Source organism: Triticum dicoccoides, chromosome 3B (genome assembly GCF_002162155.2).
Source record: "Triticum dicoccoides isolate Atlit2015 ecotype Zavitan chromosome 3B, WEW_v2.0, whole genome shotgun sequence".
NCBI classification, from domain to species: domain Eukaryota; kingdom Viridiplantae; phylum Streptophyta; class Magnoliopsida; order Poales; family Poaceae; genus Triticum; species Triticum dicoccoides.
The window spans coordinates 732,379,512-732,396,054 of NC_041385.1; the positions used below are offsets into that span (position 1 = coordinate 732,379,512).

The 16,543-nt window shown below is 46.6% G+C and overlaps 1 protein-coding gene across 4 annotated transcripts in view; it reads left to right on the forward strand.

Moving 5' to 3' along the window:
• Positions 1–7,794, forward strand: part of LOC119278163 (uncharacterized RNA methyltransferase pc1998-like) — a 12,645-nt gene extending 4,851 nt beyond the window's left edge. The window contains exons 11-16 of one of the 4 annotated variants that reach the window (XR_005137636.1): positions 5,662–5,779; positions 5,861–5,991; positions 6,130–6,283; positions 6,383–6,462; positions 7,009–7,303; positions 7,396–7,794. Coding sequence is in view for 1 of the 4 variants with exons in the window: in XM_037559514.1 (XP_037415411.1) it covers positions 5,662–5,779; positions 5,861–5,991; positions 6,130–6,283; positions 6,383–6,462; positions 7,009–7,132 (607 nt within the window). In the remaining 3 variants the exon portion in view is untranslated. Of the gene's footprint in view, positions 1–5,661; positions 5,780–5,860; positions 5,992–6,129; positions 6,284–6,382; positions 6,463–7,008 lie in introns of all 4 variants that reach the window. The other 3 variants (XR_005137637.1, XR_005137635.1, XM_037559514.1) reach the window with 3 other exon arrangements.
• The last annotated feature ends 8,749 nt before the right edge of the window (positions 7,795–16,543 follow it).

Sequence of the window (16,543 nt, forward strand, 5' to 3'; positions counted from 1 at the left end):
TGCCTTGGCCACAGTGGCCGCCGCCGCTTGCGACGGCAACCGCGCCACTCGCGACGGCAACCGCGCCACTCGCCGCCACCACGGGGCCGCAGTGGCCCACCTGGACCGCGCCGGCCGCGCCGTCTTTCGCTGCGCCGTCACTTCCAGCGGCCACGGAGCAGGGTCCTCCACCGCCCCATCCCAGCCCTAACTTGGGCCGGTCGTCGCCGAGCGGGCTTCCGATCCAGGAGGTCCGCTTTCCGTCATCGCCATCACCACTCTCCGACTGGCTTCACGGGCCGCCCTCGGCCTACCCGGGGGCCCGTCCGTCGCCCGGTTTCCCGTTGCAGCCCGAGGCGTCGGGCGCCACTGGGAACTACGCCGGGCCTTCCACCATGGACCGCGCACCATCATCCGCCCTACGCACCGCCGACACAGTGGGCCAGGGCGTGCCACACCAGCAGTCGCCCTGGTTCGCCAAGATCGACTTCGCCGCATACGACGGCTCCGACGACCCGCTTAACTGGCTCAACCAGTGTGACCAGTTCTTCCGCGGACAGCGCACACCCGCGTCGGAGCGTACTTGGCTGGCTTCCTACCATCTCCGCGGGGCCGCCCAGACATGGTACTACGCCCTCGAGCAGGACGAGGGCGGCATGCCCTCGTGGGATCGTTTCCGAGAGCTGTGCCTTCTTCGTTTCGGGCCGCCGGTCCGCGGGAGCCGCTTGGCCGAGTTGGGCCGCTTGCCGTTCACCTCCACAGTGCAGGACTTCGCCGACCGCTTCCAGGCCCTGGCGTGCCATGCGCTCGGTGTGACGGCCTTACAGCGGGCGGAGCTTTTCATCGGCGGCCTTCCCGACCACATCCGCGTGGATGTCGAGATGAAGGGGCCCCAAGACCTTCAGACGGCCATGTACTATGCCCGGGCGTTCGAGCAGCGCGCCCAGGCCTTAACGCGTCCATCCGCGCCACGTGGGGGCCAACAGCTTCCCCGGCCGTCTCCGGCAGCCCAGCGTCGTCCACAGCCGCCCCGGCACCCACCCCGGCACCGACGCGGCCATTCAGGCGCCTCACTCAGGCGGAGCAGCTGGAACGCCGGCGCCTGGGCTTGTGTTTCAACTGTGATGCGCCCTATGCACCGGGCCATGTCTGTCCCCGCCTCTTCTACCTGGAGACGACAGAGGAGGCTGAGGAGACACTGGAGGATGGCCTCGGCGCTCCAGCCCTTGCGGAACTCGCAGCGGCACCCGCGCCCGCCCCGGCCACCGCCCTCGTGGTGTCCCTACACGCGCTGGCCGACATCCGTGATGAACGGACGATGCTCTTACCGGTCATGATCCAGGGCGAGCGCCTGGTGGCCCTAGTGGATACAGGGTCCATGCATAACTTCCTGCCGGAGACCACGATGCGGCGCCTTGCATTACAGCCAACCGGCGGTGAGCAGTTGCGAGTCACAGTCGCTAATGGCGACCGTCTCCGCTGCCACGGGCTTGCCCGCGACGTGCCCATCACTATCGGCGACGAGCACTTCACCATCACCTGCGCGGGCATCGACTTGGGCTGCTTCGACTTCATCCTCGGCGTCGACTTCCTGCGCACTCTTGGTCCTATTCTATGGGATTTCGACGCGCTGACGATGACCTTCTGGCGGTTGGGCCGCCGCATTCGGTGGGACGACATTGGGGGTGCCGCGCTGACGATGACCTTCTGGCGGTTGGGCCGCCGCATTCGGTGGGACGGCATTGGGGGTGCCGCCCCAACCACTCCACTCCAGCTGGCCGCGACCACCGCCACGGCCGAGCACCCACTATTGGAGAGCCTCCTCCAGCAGCATGCGGACATCTTCACCGAGCCACAGGGGCTGCCGCCCGCCCGCACGTACGATCACCGTATACAACTTGCCTTACCGCTACCCACAGTTGTAGAAGGATGAGTTGGAGCGGCAGTGTGCGCTCATGCTCGCGGCAGGCATCATCCGGTTCTCCACTTCGCCATTTACCGCGCCGGTGCTTCTCGTCCGCAAGTCAGACGGCACATGGCGTTTCTGCATCGACTACCGCGCCCTTAATGCTGTCACACTTAAGGACAAGTTCCCTATTCCGGTGGTCGACGAGCTCCTCGATGAGCTCCACGGGGCGCGCTTCTTCACCAAACTTGACCTCCGGTCGGGGTACCACCAGGTGCGCATGCACCCGGATGACATCGCCAAGACGGCGTTTCGGACTCATCACGGCCACTTCGAGTTCTTGGTGATGCCCTTTGGCCTCACCAACGCCCCGGCGACCTTCCAGGCTTTGATGAACGACGTCCTCAGGCCCTACTTACGCCGGTTTGTGCTTGTTTTCTTTGATGATATTCTAATCTACAGTGCGTCTTGGGCCGAGCACCTCCAGCACATCGCCATCGTCTTCAACGAGCTTCGAGTGCACCACCTCCACCTTAAGCGCTCGAAGTGCTCGTTCGGGACGCCTTCGGTGGCCTACTTGGGCCACGTCATCTCGGCCGACGGGGTGGCTATGGATGCCGACAAGGTGGCAGCCGTCTCCGCATGGCCAACGCCTCACTCGCCGCGGGCTCTCCGCGGGTTCCTCGGCCTCGCCGGCTACTACCGGAAATTTATCCGGGAGTTCGGGCTTATCGCGGCGCCCCTCACGCGGTTGCTTCGCCGCGACGCTTTCGCCTGGGACGACGAGGCGACGACGGCGTTCGAGGCCCTCAAGGGGGCCCTCACGACGGGCCCCGTCCTCCAGATGCCCGACTTCGACCGCCGTTCGTGGTGGACTGTGACGCCTCGGGCGCAGGGTTCGGCGCCGTGCTTCATCAGGGCGATGGGCCCCTCGCCTTCTTCAGCCGGCCTTTCGCTCCGCGTCATCTTAAGCTGGCAGCATATGAGCGGGAGCTCATTGGCCTTGTCCAGGCCGTTCGTCATTGGTGGCCGTACTTGTGGGGACGGTCCTTCCAGATTCGCACCGACCACTACAGCCTGAAGTTTTTGCTAGACCAACGGCTGTCGACCGTGCCGCAGCACCAGTGGATCAGCAAGCTCTTCGGCTTCGACTTCTCCGTCGAGTATCGGTCGGGCCGCCTTAACACCGTGGCCGACGCGCTGTCCCGTCGCGACTCCGACCTCGCTTCCTCCGCCGACGAGTCCGCCGGGGCGGCCCTGTGCATCCGCTCCGGGCCGACGTTCGGCCTCTTCGCCGACATTCGCCGCGCCACTGCGACGGCCGATGACGCCGTCCGTCTTCAGCAGCAGCTCACGGCCGGCGACCTGGAGGAGCCTTGGCGCTTCTCTGACGGACTGCTCCTACATGGGCGTCGGGTCTTTGTTCCGGTGCAGGATGATCTCCGTCACCAGGTGTTACAGCTCGCCCACTCGGCGGGTCATGAGGGTATGCAGAAAACCCTCCATTGTCTTCGCGCCGACTTCTACATCCCTGGCGATCGCGCCCTGGTCCGCGACTGGGTTCGGTCTTGTCAGACATGACAGCGCAACAAGACGGAGACTGTCAGGCCGGCCGGGTTACTCCAGCCCTTAGAGGTGCCATCTCAGGTCTGGGCGGATATATCCATGGACTTCATTGAGGGCCTTCTCAAGGTGGGCGGCAAGTCGGTCATCCTCACGGTGGTCGACCGCTTCTCCAAGTACGCCCACTTCATAGCACTCGGCCATCCATACATGGCGGCGTCCGTGGCCCGGGCCTTCTTCGACGGCATCGTCCGTCTACACGGGTTCCCTGCTTCGATCGTCAGTGATCGAGACCCCGTGTTCACGGGCCATGTCTGGCGCGACCTCTTCAGGATGGCAGGTGTCCAGCTCCGCCTGAGTACGGCGTTCCATCCTCAGACAGACGGTCAGTCCGAGGTGGTTAACAAGGTCATTGTCATGTATTTGCGTTGTGTGACAGGTGATCGGCCTCGCGCTTGGGTGGACTGGCTCTCTTGGGCGGAGTACTGCTACAACACCTCTTATCACTCCACCCTGCGCGCTACGCCATTTGAGGTGGTCTATGGTCGACCACCCCCGCCTATACTTCCGGTGGATCCAGAGATAGCTCGGACGGAGGTTGCGGGTGACCTCATCCGCACTCGTGACGAGATGCTTGCTGAGGTTTGTCAGCGTCTCCTTTAGGCCCAGCAGCTGGCCAAGCACTACTACGACGATCATCATCGCGAGGCGGAGTTCGCGGTGGGTGATTGGGTGTGGATGCGTCTTCTCCACCGCTCTACGCAGTCACTCGACCCGCGCGCGAAGCGCAAGCTCGGCCCTCGCTACGCCGGGCCCTTCCCTATCTTGGAGCGCATTGGGAAGGTGGCCTATCGTCTTCAGCTTCCAGCCCGCGCTCGCATCCACGACGTCTTCCATGTGGGGCTGCTCAAGCCTTTCCGTGGCGAGCCACCGGCGGCTCCACCGGCGCTTCCTCCCATCGCCAATGGTCGCATTCTTCCAGAGCCGGCAAAGGTATTGCAGGCGCAGCTCCGTCGTGGCGTCTGGTTCATCCTCGTTCAGTGGGCAGGCCTTCCGGAGGAGGAGGCTACTTGGGAGCAGCGTGAAGAATTCCGCCAACACTATCCAGACTTTCAGCTCGAGGATGAGCTGTTTGCGCAGGCGGGGAGAGATGTTATGACCGGTTTGGTCTATACCAGGAAGAGTCCCACCGGGCATTAGTATTAGGGGCTTGACCCACAAGTTATCTTAGGCAAGTTATTTTAGGCAAGTTATCTTAGGCTAAAGTTATAATACTAGTTGTAAGACATCGTTTGAGATCAAGCAATAAAGATATTATAATCTTCTGTTGCCCGGCTCCTTGAGGAGCCGGAACCCTAGCCGACAACAGCCAACCGCCGCCGCCCCTAACCCTAGCCGCGACGGCGCCCACTCGCCGGCGCGCCCGCTCCAGCCCTCGTCCACCTCCACCTCATCCCTATAACCTGCTTAGCCGCGCTGGTAGGAACCCTAGTCCTACCAGCCTGTCAGGTGCATCAGGGCAACATCATTTCCCAGACATTACAGATGTTCTGGAGCATACTTAAACTCATTGATATACTAAATAATTTACGATATGATACACTCTCTTAATGCTTGCACAATGTAGAGTTTTTAGAATACTTCACTAATGTTTTAGTTCAAAGAGTTAGTTTTTTATTCCCTATTTAGTATACTTGTTGATAGCTTTTGCTCAAATCAGTTAGCCTTCCTGTATGTGTTGCTTGTAGGCCACTTAGTCAAGTGTAGGAGACTGCTTGTCTTGCTTGTAACACTAAGCCACAAGTAGTGATATCGAAACTAGTGTGGTATAGTGAATGCCATTCTGGAACTTAATATATTAGTTTAATTCAGTTAAACCTTGCCAAACCCTGTGTAGGGTCTGGCCTGAAACTGCTAAATTTGAGCCTGGTCTGGCTCGGGAAAAGAACCCCAATATAACTGTGTTCTGGCCCAAAGCCGAGTTGGTTTCCTCTAGATATATTAGTTTACACTGTTTGTTTGTAAAAACTTCTTGTGGGCCTGGTTCTAAATCCAGCCGACTCAACCTGAGATTTAGGACACCCAGTCTGCCTGGGGCTTTTGTATTAAAATATTTATAAGAACTTTCAGTGTATCATTTATAGTGTCTCACTTCTCTTTCTTTTTTAGAAACTCTTATTAAAATATTTCAAGTGAGGTTCTTATAATTACAGGTCTGTGAGATGTGTTGAGATCAACAAAATGTCGAAATTGTCTTTTGAGAAGTCAGCAAGCCGACTTCCACCAAACCTGGGTTGCACCATAACTTGGCACAATACCGATGCTTCAGCTGTATGCAATTGAACCTGTATTTCTGTAATGGTTGCATTTAATATTAAAAGGATTCATTTGGAACCTACATCATGGTAGCAGGAACCCATTCACTGGCTTGAAGGGTCAAGTGTTGCTATCGTGGATCCTCCCAGGAAAGGACTGCACCCTTCTGTTATCAATGCTCTACAGAGAGTTGCTTTGTCTGAGCGCAAGGCGTTCAAGGCCAAAAGGTAGATATAAGAAGTAATTCACAGTCCACATGCTTTCATGCTTTCAGTTATTTGACAAATAAGTCGACAGAGTTTTCTTAAATTATGATATCCTTTCCCATTGTGGTAGCTTTATCGGTAATGTTGTTCTCTGAACAGTTCACTTACAAAGGTCAAAGATGAGAAGAGACCATGGATCCTGCGAGCAAGGGAACCAGCTGTTCATGTTGATAGTACAATCATGGAAGAAAGTAGTGGAATATGGCCAGAGACCCTCATATACATCAGCTGCGGATGGGACAGTTTTAAAAAGGTGACAGTTGCTAGCTTACGAGGAGTCCAAATCTTGTACCCTTCCTACCTCAGTTTTATGTTGCTTCAGTTCTCTTATATATAAGCATCTCATATGCAGGATTGCAAAAGCTTGATATCCAACGAGGCCTGGTATTTAGAGAATGTACATGCTTTTAACTTCTTCCCGGGCACTGATAGGTACGGGTTTCAACCTCTTGACTGGAAGCTGTCCTTATGTTTTACTGCAACCTTTATGGGGTAATTTGAAGATTCTTATGTACTGTTTTAAGCTCTAGTATACTGCGCAAGCAAAAATCAAGTTGCTCTGGCCAACCCTTGCCACCTGGCTTGGGTGACTATATAGATTTGGGACTTCTAGGCTAATTAAGTTTGAAGATAGTCAGGACCAGTCTCTCATGAATATTTCAGTGGCGCATGGCTTTTTTTCGCTGATCAAAATAATTAACTTGAGGATGCTTCTTGATATTCTTAATTAATGAACCTGTCTAAAGCTAAATCTGCCTGTGATGACCTGTTCAAATAACGTCGACTTCGCTTTCTCTGTCTCCACCCATGCAACCCGCTATATTCTTGATTTTGCACATTAGTTGCAGGCAACTAGGCGCGATGCTAGTTTGCCTTTTCTACTACGATGATTCGGATGATTGCTCATGGTCCATGGGCCCTTTATTTTCCAGTTTCTTAATAAATAAGCTTTGTTGGCTGTATGCATTACTGATGCAGCATCGAAGTCCTGGCGATCTTCAGACGGGACTCTGGAATTGCTCAGAAGAAAACAAAAGCAAAGATTAAAGGAAAAACGAAAACAAAAGCGAAAAAGAAGAAAGCCAAGCCATCGAAAGTCTGACCAGACAGAAATGATTTGGTCATATAAAAAGGCTGGAAGTGGCACGGGCTGTGGTGCTAATATGGCATATGCTTGCATGTTTACCGCCGACCCAGAAAGTGATGGGTTGCCGCGAGGAATTTCACACCGGTCAAACGAAACATCGACTCAAGGATCTCAATTTAGGGCAAGGTATTTGTAGAAACTCACATAGCTAGTGTCTCATTCAGGAACTTACATTCTGTGCTAGGTAATATACTGGCTTATTCCCTTGTGTAAACCAGCACTGAAACTGTGCAGTACAGGTTAGCTTAAGAGGGGAAGTCGAGCGCAACGGGACTGATGTCAATCGCCGTTTCACCAAATTTTGGCCGTGCATTTCAGTTCGCCGTTGTTGTTCGAAATATAGAGCGTAGACTATCTGCAGTGTTCTGTATCTAGGGAGGACAAAGAACATCAACCTTTTGTCAAATGAAGCATCATTGTATCTTTAGGTTGTATACTTTTGTTTTCGATTGCTCAATCACCCTGTATCTACCACCGTTAGGATGTGGCCGGGGGAAAATCAACTTGTATGTCCGGAGAATTTAGCAAAAGGCAGCAAAGTTGTACTCCCTCTGCTCCAAAATAAGTGTCGCTGACTCAATACAAAGTTGTACTAAATCAACAACACTTATTTCTTATTTCCAAAATAAGTGTCACTCAGTACAAAGTTGCACTAAATCAACAATACTTATTTTGGGATGGAGGGAGTAGTAAATTGAGATCATTTCGTATGAATCGGTCCCTTCTCCTCATTTTTATATTATTTCAATTTTCAACCATCATTTTTATATTATTTCAATTTTCAACCATCATTTTGTTCCCTTTCCTCCACCAAACTCATGGAGACAAAGTTGTAGTTAATTGAGATAATTTTGTATCTTTAGGTTGTATATCTTTTGTTTTGTTTGCTCAGTCAGCTTGTATCTACCACCGTTAGGATGTGGCCGGGGGAAATTGGGGCTCACAAAGAGCAGGTTTTTTAGATGCATGCATCCTCCAATGCAACATCTAGTTTGCTTAATCATCTTGTTTCCATGCAAGGAAAGATATTCACACCCACCTCACCTTGAAACTCTATTTTATTCCACTTTTATTCAACCCCATGAAAGGATACTTACTACAGCCGTTTTCAAATTAGTTGAAATTTTAGGGCTGTCGTAAATTCAACCCCATAAAAGCTTTAACCAAGTATACAAAATATATGTAAACATCTGGAACAACAAATTAGTTTCACTAGATTCTTTACACAATATTAGATATACTACTATATTTGATGTAGTACATCTTAGCACATTTTTCTACGGCCCTTATCAAAGTTAAAGTAGTTTGACTTAAGATAAAGTAAGAACTTTAGATAATTTGGTGTGGAGAGAGCATTTGTTTTTTATGACCCGTGATTGTATTTTGAGAAATTCATGGTAACATCTTCTGTTTGAGATGTAAAGATGGCAATGGCATGGAACCATTTTGACCGTGTAAACTTGTATGTCCAGAGAATGCAGCAAAAGGCAACAAAGTTGTAGTAAATTGACATCATTTCGTAGGAATCGGTCCCTTCTCCTCATTTTATGTCATTTCGACCCTCATTTTCTTCCCGTTCCTCCACCAAACTCGCAAAGAGGAGCGTAAAAGCAACCTTTGATATTTTTTTTTCCAAGAGTTGATAGAGCAATTAGCGTCTCACGCGTGTGTTGGTAGCTTTTGGGGATCAAAGTGACTCTGGTAACCCATGATAATGTCACGGGCCTCTTTGGTTCGGAGATAGAAGAAACATAAGAATTGGTTGTCATGGCATTTTGAATTATTCTGGAATTGGAAACACATGAATTCTTCTGAAGTATTGGGCGCATGCCATACGTGTCAATGAAACAAAGAAAAATTTCCATGAGGTTGGACTCAAATGCAAATTTCCCATTTTTTAAAGTAGGCCATAGAAAAAATCTTTTGGTTTCTCTTACTACAAACCAAACACGCTACATAATGAAATTTCCTATAGAATAGAATTCTACATAATTCGAGTGAAGTTCCTTTGAACCAAAGTGGCCCTAGATAATATAAATGTGTTGGATGTGAAAAAAAAGATAGTAGGATCTTACAAAGATCTATATCCATATGTCAATATAACATTATAAATTCTTGTGCATTGTGAATAATAAGCATGACAAATCTAACAATTATATGTTCATATATACTCCTTCCTTGCCAAATTATAGTGCATATAATATTTTAAAAACTAAAAAAATGTACGAAAATTATCAACATCTAAAATACCAAACCAATACCATTAGATTCATCATGAAATATATTCTATATCGCAAATGCTGATTTTTTTCATAAACCAGGTTAAATTTATGAAATTTGAATCTAAAAATATTCATGCACTATAATTTGGCAAGGAGGGATACAAAATCAAAGTTAGTAAATAATATCTCAATCATTATGCGATGTTCAATAATTATGAATGGAGGTACTAATTGTTTTCAAGTCGGGTTTGAAATATCTAGAACTTTTTTTTGTGTGAGGCAAAATATGTACAACTTCACTTCCAAGGCTAAAGAAAATTAGATTAAACAACCAAACAACTAAGAATATTTTAAATTTTCATTTTGAACAAATATAAATTTTCCAATTAAGGATTTAAATTTTGATCAGATAAACATGCAAATGGTCAGTGCTTCGAAGCAATAAATAAAGGTTTACCCAAGTGGGGCCAAACCTATGCCAGGCACAAAACCGACTTTAAATTCCCGCATCTTATTCAAGTGATCATTCATTTGGTAGATATTAGTTTGATCATTCAAACATTGCTTCCCCCACACTGCCTCGACTTACCATAAATGCATTGCATGTCCTACGTTTTGATTTGAAGCTCTAACAAAAGCACAACAAAAAAATGATAAAAGTACTCCATTTCCTTAGATTACATACACAAAGGAAAATGAAAACAAATATTTGCTACTTCACGTTGCTGTAAGCACACTCAAATCTTCACTTTTTATGGTTGTTCTATCTAATAAGAGCACAATTAAGTTGCATCACGTTGATCTTGGACCCAAGAACAAAATGGTTTATGGGATGATTTGAAGCTTGCAACACCATTTTAGTATCTCATGCTCGCGTTGATAGGTAAAATCATTGACGATTCTTTTGTTGTCTTGCATAACGGCATGATCGCGCCCACAAAGAGAATTGATTCCCCATAGTTTGTTTAAAGTGAGATTCAAAGGTTGGAGATATTTCTATAGGCACAAGTGAACCAAGGGGTATGTAGTTTCCAAAATAAACACCATGTCCCATTGCAAAGATTGTCATTCTACCATTCTTGATTCAAAATACCATGGTTAAATATTAAACAACTAGATGCTCCTAGTTTACTTAAATCATTCTGGAAGTGATAAGCCCTTAAAATAATCAAATCTAGGTACACAATAGTAGAATTGCCACCATTTTTATGTTCAATGGGGATTATTACACGCAATGTTAATTCAACCAATTACAGCATGCATAGTTGTCAACTTATTACTTGACCTAATTCGCAACACCATTTGCCAATGACACAATCTATACTCAGACTTTTAATAAGTACTAGCAAGATGCCCGTGCATTGCACGTAACATCAAGATGCATTTGTATGAGTAGTTTATCTTGTGAGAGAAAAGGGTGAATGAGGGAAGGCCTTATTTGCAAATGTGAAGAGGTGTGTCGGTACCTTTTTGCAAAATTGCCATAGTTTCCTTCCTATCCGTCAGATATAAATCGGATGGCCTATATTGCAGGATGGTAGACACACCATCATCACCAACTCTCTTTTTATAAGAGTGTAGATATATTATTATATAATAATACACTTGAAACTGCTATTAAGATATTTTCTAGATAGTACGCTTTAGAAATATCTACCATGATATTTAGTGATATTAAATATATAGGAACACATACATAATTTTTTTATATTTATTATACACTTATCAAATTTAATTCAACTTTTATTATGGCATATAGTTTAAATTTACTAGAAATAAAAATTACCGATATATATAGGTAAAATTACATGAATAAATCATGTCTGGAAAACTCCCAGTATGTAATCCTACACTGAAATATATCTCTTAAACAAGCATACCATACATCTTATCATTTTCAATATATATTATTAATTATTTTAATATATCTCAATGCAAGTTTTATTATAAAAATCGTCGAAGCCCTTAGTTTATGTGGTATACCCTTTTTACGTACAAAAAATGCAGTTCACTTATAAATAAAATGAAATAAAATATGTGGCCTCAATTTTTTTTCATGAGACACATTTTGGGTATCTAGTAATTATTAATGAAATATATTAAAATGATAAAGAGGTATTAATAATTCATATATGTGGTAATGAGGAGCGGGAGTACATACTCCGAGGAGTATATATCCATTTTCCTATATATACTAGGTATTTGCCCGTGCGTTGCTACAGAGTATACATATTCTAGTACATTAGCCCGTAATTTCATATTATATGATTGTGTAAATAAATATTTACCAAATTCTATCATGATTACTTTTTGTAATCACGTATTGACTTGCCAAAGAAAATATAATTTATTTGTTAAGTTAATAAAAGAGGGGACAATTAAGGTGGTTTTAAAGGAATAATCATAAGGAAAAATTTGGAATGTTGGACGAAGCACTCCGCCTGGTAGGATAAGGAACACTATTCTTTTTTTAATTTAATAATAGAAAAATGATCATGTGCTGCAACGGGATATAAATATTCTAGTACATTAACTTGTGATTTACCTCTCCATATTAATGTGATTGTGTAAATAAATGTTTATCAACTCCTGCCCGTCATTTACCTTATGTTTTGATGAGAAGTTTGGTAAGTAAATTAAAATGAATTGGTTCAGAAGATAAGTAATAAGGTGATCAATTATCATATGAGGAAGGTTGGACGAAGAGATGATGGAAAGAAAGGTGAAACGGGAACCTTACGTTCTTTTTAAGTAGTAGAGATTAAAAATTTTACAGTAAAAGGATTCTAATTATTATTAAGTATTGCGCTTAATTATGCCAACTAAGTAATAAAAAGTATACATTGTTAAGGCTCAAGTAAATTTAAACAAGTATAAACGTTGAGAATAAATATTTATATTGATTTGTCTGGGTTAAAAGTTGTTTGGACCGCAACATGTAAAATTCTAGGTTTGCAAACTAAGCAATGGTGATGTGTGTGAACACACATCTAAAATATCTTCATGATATGGGAGAGGTTATTTATAGAAGTATGAGTGAGATGATGCCTAAGTGATGTGTGTATGATCAGGTGAGAGAGAACAGGGAAGAGAGTTGGCAATGACTTTTTGTGTAATGAAGCTCTTAATAACATTTTTAGACGAAAAATATTAGAATCATAGCACCACCTCCCCTTTATTTTAATGCCGCGGTAAAACAACATCGATTTATTTTTTATGGAGCCAGGTACATGCATGATCAAACCCTAGGCTGAAACCTCCGTCTCTCCGCTCTATTCGACTCGAAGCGTCTCGAATGCTACGTGTTCCTCTCCCATGTGGATCCGTTGAGGAAAAGGAAAATTGTGATCTCCACCTCTTTTCCTCTTCACTTGGCTTGGTACATGCAAACATTAGATTATTTTGTGTTATAAAGAAAGCATAGAATAGGCTTTGATAGCTACAGATTACAAACACAAAAAGAAGCTAGTCTGTTATGTATGTACACGCTGTGGACGGCTATTCAAACTGCTCGTTGTTGTTCAGTAGTGCATATATAACGTTCACAAGGGACATATCGATTTTTACAACTGATTCATTATAATTAAATTCATGACGATCATATATAGGTAGAAAGTTTATTGGATAGTACTCAACAGAACCATCACAGACTATACAAACTCCGAAACCCGGTACTATAATTAAGCAAGGGTGTACGACCCTCAGTCAATGAGACTTAATCACTTAATTAAGTCTTAGTCAGTTGATGCCATATATGTGTGCGTAGGGCTGTTTGGCTCAATCGGTTCTTTTTTTTTGTTCTGTACTTTTTAGGCTGTTGTCATAGACTCTCGTTGTCTTTTGGCTGTTGTTTGTTTTGTTGGGATTCCCTTTTCTTGGCTGGGCTTGCCCACATTACTAACTTTATGTGTTTTTTCCTTTTTCATTTGTGTGCTTTTTTGTTTCATGATGAAATAAACTATGTCATTCCACAAGTGTCTAGTATACATATCTATCCAACTGAGTAATATAAGGCCATGCAAGTAAATTGTCATCAGTGCCAATATAAAATTTGTAAATTTTTTTTTATAACCAAGTCATTCCCACAAATGTAATAGTGATGTTGTCATTTCCATATTCTTTATTATCGACACGTCACTTCATAAGCATGTGGTCATGTTCACCAAGCTCGGTTTTTGCTTAGGGACAAGCTGACTATCAGCTTGGGGGAACCGACACGTGCATTTTGTATCACTATTTCTTAAAGTAGATTGCACACATATAATTGTGTTTTACATATTATTGCATCATTTAACCCCCAAATTCCTTTCATTTTGCAAGTTTGCATCGAATGGGGATGCAAGAAAACTTTCAAGAAAGCAACAAAAAGCCACACAAGAAAATGACTTTTCCGGAGCGAGGAAAAGCAAAACAAATATATACATAGGAATTTTTTAGAGGAAATGAAGCCTGGGTGTGGGTTTGACCGATGGGGCCACATGCCATGCCCACGCGCCTCAGGCCCAAGGCATGTGGGGCCCACCCGGCCTCCTCTTTGACATACATATCATCCTATATTGTTCCAAAAATCCTAGGAGGATTTTTATCATGTTTTCTGCGGCCTTGATGGCATAGATAATACGATCTCTCCAGGAGGGCTGATTTTGCTGGGGATCCACCTCCACCGGGCTGAGGGAATTCAAAGATATCGTCATGAGCAACAACAAGGCATCGGGGGATCATATTTATTCACTTCATCACCACCACCTCCATCAACAAAGCCTAGCCATCTCCATCTAAAACAATTGCTATAGATCGATTGATGTAATCACTCCTGGTGTTAATTGCTATCTAGTAGTTAATACTTGATGATTTTTTAATGAAAGATATATACTTTTAGATTGTTTATCATATCAACCTTCACTGATCATGTTCATTATCATTTTATCGACTCATTTTTGTATAGACCAATGCACCACCCCGTGCCACACCCGATGCGTGTCACCGCAGTATGTGCCGCAACACATCATCATTGTCTCGGCTGAGGTCCACATCACCACCTTCAGGAAACAAAGGTAAAAAACCCATGAATTTCATCCAAGGCACGAGCAATTTATCTCAAGCTAGTTTCCAACTGAAGAACGCTGCTGAAAAGGCAAAGAATCGGCACTGCTCCTGCCGACTACCGTTGTTGCTCCGAGCAGTCGCATCCTGATCGTAGTTGTCATACGGAGGCAGGAGCAATGGAGCCATCGGTGACGAGGAGGAGGACACCATTGCCGGTGGTTCGGGTGGCTCGGGCGCACCTCGACCAGCGGTGTGATGGTGTCGCGTGGTTCGGGTGAGGCTCGACCAGGTGGGCTGGGTCTGGTTCAGTGCAAATAACCCAGAGGAAAAACAAGAATAAAAACTAAACCGTCGTTGTGGCATGCACGATCAACGGGAAACAAGGATTTTTTTAGATGAGGTAATTTGTAGAAAAAGTTTGATTACATTGAGTAAAAATGTGTTTTTTTGGTAAATACTGTCACAAACATGAAACTAGGTATGGGTAAAAAAAAATGAAATTCACTCAAAAAAAAAGGCAGATAGGTGGTGCTTATGCAAACTGAGATTTGAATTTGGCTCTATTTTTCTCGCAATTTATTTTTGCTCTAATTCTATGGAGGGAAACGCGTGTGATAAGGCAGTCAGAGTCGGATTAGGCCCACACCGACCCCCGAGTTCGTTATATACCAGGGCCGGACCGCAGCACAGGCTTTTGAAGCAGCCCGCGTTTTGTCCTTCCTCGGGCGGAAACCCTCGTCGCCGGAATGGAAGCCGCCGCCCGATCCCATGCTCCTCCTATCCCTCGTCCCGCCCGTCGGGCGAAGCGGCCAAGGACCACCTGTTCCTGTTGCGAGAGCGAAGGAGGAGGAGGAGACGATGGAAGGAAACCTTCATCTCGGCGGGGAAGAAAACGGCCTCATCATCTTCTGAGACCTTGCTCCAGCCAGCTTCCCAATTGGGGCGCGAAGCGCGCACGCACACCGCGGATTATCACTCCCGTCCTATCTGATCTGCTCTCCGCTCCCAGAAGGGACTGGTCTGGTCTAGACGATGGGCCGGCCGGGCTGATCGCCGAGCGCGTCCTCGCGTATGACGTCGCCGACTATCTCCGCTTCCGTGCCGTGTGCCGAGCATGGCGGCAGTGCTGCACAGAACCGCGCTCCCACGGCGGGTTGGACCGCCGGTTCCATCCCTGGCGATGGGTCCTGCTCCGCGACCCACTCCCTGCTCCCAACCGCCGTTGCTTCTTAAACTCCTCCACGGGCGAGTTCCTCCAACTGGACCTCCCGGAGCTCCTTGACCATGAGCTGCTCGCCGTCACGCCCGAGGGCCTCCTCGTCCTGCTCCACGACCATAACCACGTTCGCCTGCTCAACCCGCTCACGCGTCACCTCATAAAGCTACCGCCGCTCACCACGCTGCTGCCCTCTAAGGACCATGTCATGCTTTCCTATTTCGACATAGACAAGTTCTTAGCGACGGGCTCGGGCATTGCTAGTGATGATTCAACAGTAGTGCTCTGTTTCAATACGCTGTGCATGCTTGGCATTGCCAAGCCCGGCGACGACAACTGGATGTTGCTAAAGTACAACCATGATGGGTTCACAAAAACGCCCTTAATGTTTGCAGGGCGCTTCTACCTCGTTAACGCTCATGGTGTCATGGTGCTGCAAATTGGTCCAAACCAGAAACCATGGCTGGAGGTGGTTGCCAAGCTGAATATGCGTGTATCGCCAATTTCGCAAAATATGCAGCTCGTCAACAATTGTGGTCAGCTGATGCTACTGCACCGTCTGATTGTACCATTGACGTCGTCGCGGAATAAATGGGGTTATCGGTACAACATGTATCGAGTCAACTTGGATAAGGGGACACTATTCCGCGTAAAGAGCTTGGGCGGTGGCGGCGCAGGGCGTGCGATGTTCTTGGGCATGTATTGCTCTTTCTCAGTATCTCTAGAGGTTTTCCCCTCTGGCTCCATTAGTGTTAACACCATCTACCCGAGCTTTGACTTCGACGAGAGAAGGTTATTAAAAGTTGGAGCATATCATCTCCCGTATGGATGCACCGAAAGACCATCTAGCTTGGTGCTGCGGCCGCATACTCTCGTTGACTA